The sequence below is a fragment of the Solanum pennellii genome, chromosome 4 (genome assembly GCF_001406875.1).
Source record: "Solanum pennellii chromosome 4, SPENNV200".
NCBI classification, from domain to species: Eukaryota; Viridiplantae; Streptophyta; class Magnoliopsida; order Solanales; family Solanaceae; genus Solanum; species Solanum pennellii.
Window position 1 is genome coordinate 61,916,927 of NC_028640.1, and position 7,637 is coordinate 61,924,563.

Here is a 7,637-nt window from a genome sequence, read left to right on the forward strand (position 1 = left end):
ATATATATATATATATATATATATATATATATATATATATATGAAATTAAGAAGTATGTGTATAAAATTAACATAGGGCACCCAATGAACGAATGATGTGAGTGGTCCATTGGCTCTTGGGTTGGTGCTTAAGGTTCTTTTAGTGGTGTTGAGCCCAGTGTTATTCAAGGCAAAAAGCGCAAAAAAGCTCTAAGGTCCATGGGGGCTTAAGCGCTAATAAAGCGTGGGCTTTAATGAAAAGAGGCACAAAGGGAGAAAAGAATACAAATATGTATATGTTTAGTCGAAAACTAATAATTATAAACATGAATGACAAATATATGACCAAAGAAATTGCATTTTTTTCATGATATTATTTAATGTCACTTCTTCATAAGAGGCTCATTGGCAAGGAAACGTTTGCCTTAGAACCTCGATGGCGACGCTGAGGCGCACATAAAGCGAGGCAAAACGCTCAACACTTTCTGAGCCTCCTTCAGGGCTTAAGCGTGCTTAAAGCGTGCCTTTGATAACATTGGTTGAGCCCGATTTTGAATCTCACTTTTAACATGTCTTTTTTACTTTTTTGATTCCGCCACTTTCAGAGCACTCCCACAACCTTAAAATTCTAGGTACTTTGCCAACCCGTAAGATTTTGGGTGCGTTGAGGAGCCATCAATTTTTGAGCAAAATTTGACTCCCTTTGATAGTGCTGTAATAGGTACAACCATACATTAGAATTTGCCTTAGACTTGGAGCTTATTCATTTAAAGCTTAATCATTATTGGTGCCCAGTCGTTTTTTTTTCTCTGTTCAAATAATAATAAGTTCCCTATTTTTTGGATTGAAAATCATCTGTCATGTGAGTTTAATCAGCACAATTAAGTTCTAAATGTCTTTTTTCTCTTAATTTTTGATGAAATCACCAAAAACAAATTTCCTCTGTCTAAAGTTCACATGAATACAGACTGAAAAAAAACTGCTAGTCAGTTTCATTACCTTCTCAAAAATTAAAAAAAGCTACTGGTCGAATTGTGTGATTACTTCTGTTGTAAAATCATATTGTTTTGGTTGGGACAATCACTCATAAATAAAACAAAGCTTCACTTCTGATAAATAGAACAGAACATGACATACTTAGTAAAGAAATATGACTTGCTGATAAATAAATATTGCTATGTGGGCTAAGGTCTTGAATTTAGGAACTTTTGTTCCAGCTTAACTAGCATGTTAAATCATCATTGCTGCAATTATTGTCTATTAAAGCTCTTGCTTTTCCTTTTATAAATATTCCCCATTCTTCCATCCTTTTATTAAATATCTGTTGTTTTTTCTGATTGTAATTTTGAGTCTGGTAGTGATTTTTTTAGATACTACTTTAACTAAGTTTGAATGGATGGATTCAATATTTTTTCTTAATCAGGTAAAGGTAAGCTTTTCATTAATAATAACAAGGCCAACATGGCCGTTGGATGGATTCAGTATTAACTTATAATACTGCGGTTCACCATAAATAGCAGTTGTGGGGTTCATTGCAATTAATTTTTTTCATTGTGCTGCTACTGTATGCTGCTATTAACCAATAATATGAAATAGGGAAAAGCAGTGATCACGTTTCTTGACGCTATTCTGGATAAGACGCTTCGAAGCACTGTTGCTCTTCTTGCTGCTCGTGGCCGGGGGAAGTCAGCTGCTCTTGGGTTGGCAATTGCAGGGGCTGTTGCTGCAGGGTGAATCTGGCTTTGATTTCAATATCATTCCCTCTCCGTGATCCTACATTATGTCTTGCTAACTTCGATAGTTTGCTATTGTAGGTATTCCAATATTTATGTAACAGCGCCTAGTCCTGAAAATCTGAAAACTCTGTTCGACTTTGTCTGTAAGGGTTTCAGTATGCTCGAGTACAAGGTAGGATGCAAATTTTTATCTGACTGATTAGAGTGTGTTGGCATATTCTCTGTCAAATCTAAAACACTTCTCCTGCTGAGATATCCGTAGAAACGTAAACATAGTGCTATTTTTTTATGTTCTTTTGCAACAGATTGTCGCACATCTATTTGGTACCTGAAATTGATCTCACGTTCTTCTGCCTCGCGATATGTATTTTACTTACAGGAACATACTGATTATGATATTGTGAAAAGCAATAACCCGGAGTTCAAAAAATCTATCGTGAGAATCAACATCTATAAGCAGCACAAACAGACAATTCAGGTCAGTATTAACGGCGAGGAGTTATGTCGTGATAATGGGTCTTCCATTTCCAAACTCATATATCAGTTTCTGCACCTTCCGTTCCCCTTCTCCCTGAACTTCACAATTTTTGAGAATTCGCTCCAACTTTGTAACTCTTGCTGCTGATTTCTGTTATTCTGTATGGCAAGATTTCTTGTATTTCTCCATCTCTTGTAAGGTTGTTGATGTATAGGGATGATTAACCTAAAAATTTCCTCTTCTTACAAACATATCTTTTACACCTTTTACTTTTAAGTCACTGCAGTTCTTTTCACCAGTATATGTAAGTTAAGTTGTATGTCTGACTTTCTGATGGTATCAATACCATTTATGCTATGCCAGTATATACTACCTCATGAGCATGTAAAGCTGTCACAAGTTGAATTGCTGGTTGTTGATGAAGCAGCAGCTATTCCATTACCTGTGGTCAAATCTTTGCTTGGTCCTTACCTCGTCTTCCTTGCATCAACTGTGAATGGGTACGAGGCTGTGTCCAGCTTAGTTTCTGTCTAGTAATGTTATGCTCTCCAAATAACCTATCCACTCCTTTCCAACTTATATTGCTTCTTACTGTCTTATGTGATAGAAGAATTATTTTGACACACTTGTGTGTTTACCCTGGGGTTAACAGTGCTGATGATCACTCTATCCTATTATTTTTGTTTAAAGCTATGAAGGCACCGGGAGATCCTTGTCATTGAAGTTGCTACAACAACTAGAGGAGCAAAGTCAGAAGTCCAAAAGTGCAGATAGTGCAATTTCAGGTATTTCATCTCCATATTTGCTAGTTGATCACTCGGCTTATGGTGCGTAGAGTCCATGTATCCTTACATAAGTTAATCAGGAGGAACTAGGAAAGCAAAGAAAACTGTAAATTAGAGAGCACTGATATTGGGTGGAGAATTCCTTAGAGTTACTTTAAAGGAGAATTGTGCATGTAATTATTAAATAACACAGGCCTTTCTTAAATCATGCCTTAATTTGTGTCTTGGGCAGTGCACGTCTGGGTGTGATTTTAAATCTTGGTGAAGTTCTCTATGACCGGATATTTGCAAGTAAAACCAAGTATATGGTGAATCAGGCTGGAGTTAATACCAATCAAATACTCATAATACATGCTTTTGAAATAATCAAACTTCGAAGTTCTTGCTGGCCACCTGCATTATTTAAATAATGGGAAGTTTTATGACTGGATGTTCAATATGATGAATCAAACTGGAGTTTTTTTAAGTTAATGCTGATAATTCGCCCTTGTCATTAAAAAGTATTGCTTCCCCTCAAGTTTGTGTTCATTCATGATTATGATTTTTTTTTCTAGGGTGTACCTTTTCCTTTCATTATTATTCATGATTGTGGTGTGATAAATGGTGTCTCTGCTAAATCATGTTTAAAATCTGGATTTTACCATTAAATGTAGGTCGGCTTTTCAAAAAGATAGAATTGAATGAATCCATTAGATATGCTTCTGGTGATCGCATTGAACGATGGCTTAATGCTTTGCTCTGTTTGGATGTTACAAATAGTATCCCAAGTATCAGCCGGTAAATTTTCTTTGGCTTAACGTAGTTCCTGCAGAAGTCAACCATATTTTTCTCCAGTTACAATTCTCTTTTCTTCAATCAGGTTACCCCAACCCGGTCATTGTGATCTGTACTATGTTAACCGGGACACACTTTTCTCTTATCATAAAGACAGTGAGTTATTTTTGCAGGTAAACCACCTTCGCTTTTCAATTAATATTATTCTTCAGGCTGATGTTTGCTTGGTCAACTTTATGTTGTGATCCTTTTGCTTTGAAAAATTTGCAGCGAATGATGGCCCTCTATGTTGCTTCTCATTACAAAAATTCTCCAAATGATTTACAGTTGATGGCTGATGCTCCAGCTCACCACTTGTTTGTGCTACTAGGTATTACTAAACTAGTTGATGCTTCTCAATAGGACATGGTAAATAAATTTTGCATGAAGTAAATGCAAGAGCACCTAACTAATTATTCTCACAGGCCCTGTTGTTGACAAGACAAAAAATTGTCTTCCTGATATTCTCTGTGTCATCCAGGTTAGTGGTCTTGTCTGTTCCTGTCATGGAAGTGTTTTTCTTTGGGATGCTATAATTGTTATATATATCTTTTGACTGTGCACGATATTGACTTGCTACTGTTAGTTTCAGTGTTTTTTTTATTGTTGATACAATTCTCTTCTTTGCGTTACTTTATATGGTGTTCCAATTGGCTGGATGCCTAGAATTACAGGACTTCTTTTTATATGCAGCTTTCTTTCATGTGCTATTACCGTAGTAAAGAAAAAATAGGAAAATCTCTTTAACTCCTGGTAACCAATATGTGATTTGCTTTCTATTTGTGGACAATTTTGGTCCTAAAATACATAATCACTACTAAAATTGGCTCAGCTCAGTTGAGAACATCAGCCAGTAATTTGTGTGTTGTATCCATAGCATATTCTATTCCATTCTGTGTTTTGTGTTCTATTCAGCTGTAGAGCTCTGAAAAGGCAAGTTAGCTCAATTCCTCTTACTTGGTCATGTGTGTTCTTTGTTTGGTAAGGTTTTATTTGTAATCTGCAAATCATCTGATGTCTCTTGATCGGAATTTCATCTGTATAGAAAATTGGTCAGAATGTTAATTATTGTTTTTTTACCCTGATGAGAGCTGATCATGTTTTTCGCTGTTTCCTCTTGTTGATTCTCATCTTCTATCAATGCATTCTCTGAGTGTTCTCACTGACTTCATAGACAACATATTCATGCATCATCAGAGGTTGCACTTTTTCTTAAATTGGATTGTTACAGGTCTAAATGGAGCTACATGTTTAATGAGAGGCTTCATAAAGCTGATCTCAACGATCGATGCTCTATCGTAGTAGTTTATTTTTTGATAAGCCAATAATTTAAGGTTGATTTCTGATACGCACAAAACCCTTTTTCCTCAACCCTGGACAATGGTATTATCTGTGTTTATCTCTCTTACAATATCATTAACCTTATTGGTCTAGAGAAATGAACTTTCAAGATTCATTTGGTAGATATTTACTTTTTCGTTGTGCTCTTTTTTCTAGTTTCATTCAGTTCTGGTGAGAATTAAATAGATGGTACTTCATTTATTTCACCTCAATATTTACTTGGAATCAAAGACATTAAGAGTTTTTGATCCATATTAATTTGACTTAAACACACAGGTCTGCCTGGAGGGTCAAATTTCTCAGGAGTCTGCTAGAACAGCTTTGCTCCAAGGTCGCCAGCCCTTTGGAGATCAGATACCTTGGAAGTTCTCTCAGCAGTTTGCTGATGATGAATTCCCAAGCCTTTCAGGTGCCCGCATCGTACGCATTGCTACACATCCGAGTGCTATGAAGGTAATGCTTATCAGTTCAAGGAATCTAGTAAAAAGAATGTCTAAGATGTCTTTAGGTTTGTCTGTCATATTGATCTCCTTCATGGTGTGAGAGGATATGGTGAACTCCTTGTTTTTGACGTAAAAGACAAATAGTTTGGTGTTGGAAAGAATTGAGCCCGGATGGAGTGTTGTGTATATAAAGGACTTGCAAGGGAAATCTTCTCTAGACTGGAACTCAGGGATTTGATTGGTTGAATGAGACCGAGTTCGAGTGATGAAATTTCTTAAAATATCTTGCAACGTCCTTTGATGCATTAACTGTTGAATACTTAATTTTGTGACCATCCCCATCCCCGCCATGTGTGCTGCACAATTTGTGTGAAGTTGTGGGTGATCTTTTTAAATTACACTCCCTCTGTCCCATTTACATGACACTCTTTCTTTTTTAATCCGCCTCAAAAAAAATGTCTCCTTACTATGGTTTGAAATAATTTCACTTTAAAATTTCCTTTTAACCATTAATGAAATGATTTACAACCACACAAATATCTAAGGATTGTTTAAACGACAAGTTTCAGAAGTCTTCCTTTTTTTCTTAATCACCATGCCAAGTCATATGGTGCCACATGAAGTGGGACGGAGGGAGTAATAAGATATAGAACTGAAGTCCTTCCATATCGTTGACTTTATAACAAATTAGTTCATAAAAATTCATTGGAGATTTGCAATACAAAAAGTAGCACTACTAATCAAAGCTGAAAAAAGAGAGATTTGGAATAGCTTAGAAATCTTGTCATCTTAAAATCTCCATTCGAAAAAAACTTGAAACTGAAGGCGGTCTGCATCTTATGATAATCGAGGTTTATGTATGAAATCAGAGCTGTAAGGAGGTCTTCGAAAATTTTCCATCTGCTTATTTCCTTTGTTTATGCTTGTCTAACCATGTGTCACTGTGGTGTTGCAGCTTGGATATGGTTCTGCTGCCGTTGAACTGCTAGCCAGGTAACTTCAAAATTCCCTGCAATTCTCACATGCTTCAGTTTTCAATAAGATTAGACTGTAGATCACATTTGGCTTTCTATATTTGTGAATGATTAAGCTACTCCATAGGCCATTGCTTGTATATAGGGTTAGCACCATTCCCATTTTTTGTTTGTCTAAACTTATAATTATGTCAATTTAGTCCAAGACCCTATTTTTTGTAGACAACTCGTCGTCTGGATAACATCAAAACCTCTCTCTCCCTCCCTCATGCTATCAACACAGCTTCTGGATAATCAAGAAGCCATTTTCTCCCATATTTTGAGCTTAAAAGAGTAATCTCTTTGTTTGGGTAGTCATCAAAAATAGATCTTTCATGGTCGAGCAATTTTTTTATTTTATAAACACCATATAAAGAGAAATAAGCCTAGTTGAATTTTGGGGGGCATATCATGGTGTAGGTTGTTGCATGTAAATTTTGAGAGAGCTGTTAGATGATAAAAATGAAGCAAGCGCTTGCTCTTTCCTCAGAAGGGAGTGGAAAGGTTCAGCAGCCTTTTCTATCATTGCACTTTTAACTGAGTGGCGAAGAAGGTTTTCTTGGAAGTCTCAGGACTCACATTATATTCTGGTGATACTGTTCATACCTTAAATATTCTGGTGGCATTTAAGTTGTTTTTGATCCAGTTCAGAAGTTCCTGCAAAAACTGCAAAATAGAACTGGGTGCAAGTTTTGTTTGTAACTGACACGGGGTCTGGTATTCATTGCATAAAACTGGGGAGATGCTCTTTTAATTCTTATGACCAAGTATAACCATATCTTGTAAAAGTAGTTGTTCTTATGACTAAGTCTTGGTGGAGGTTGGAAATGAATATTCTGAGCAAAATGAATGGAGAGGCGAAGTAACCAAACAGGCTTTTGCTTGGAAAGCCCCATGACAACATAAGATAAACTCAAGGGAAAAAAAGTGAATTGTGAAAAAGCATGTTTATAGTAAGCAAGAGTCCTGAGGCAAGTTTTTTCTAGTCTTTCTTTTCTGTAAGAAGCGGACAGCTAGGAACTTTAGTTTACCCTTTCTTATATATATAT

General features: G+C 36.2%; 1 protein-coding gene across 1 annotated transcript in view; it reads left to right on the plus strand.

The window, feature by feature from the left end:
• LOC107018035 (RNA cytidine acetyltransferase 2-like) overlaps positions 1-7,637 on the plus strand; it is a 16,970-nt gene that overhangs the window by 4,117 nt on the left and 5,216 nt on the right. The window contains exons 7-17 of the mRNA XM_015218379.2: positions 1,576-1,709; positions 1,794-1,887; positions 2,095-2,193; positions 2,557-2,693; positions 2,884-2,978; positions 3,632-3,755; positions 3,838-3,925; positions 4,023-4,122; positions 4,217-4,272; positions 5,409-5,585; positions 6,531-6,568. Coding sequence (XP_015073865.1) covers positions 1,576-1,709; positions 1,794-1,887; positions 2,095-2,193; positions 2,557-2,693; positions 2,884-2,978; positions 3,632-3,755; positions 3,838-3,925; positions 4,023-4,122; positions 4,217-4,272; positions 5,409-5,585; positions 6,531-6,568 — 1,142 coding nt within the window. The remainder of the gene's footprint in view (positions 1-1,575; positions 1,710-1,793; positions 1,888-2,094; positions 2,194-2,556; positions 2,694-2,883; positions 2,979-3,631; positions 3,756-3,837; positions 3,926-4,022; positions 4,123-4,216; positions 4,273-5,408; positions 5,586-6,530; positions 6,569-7,637) is intronic.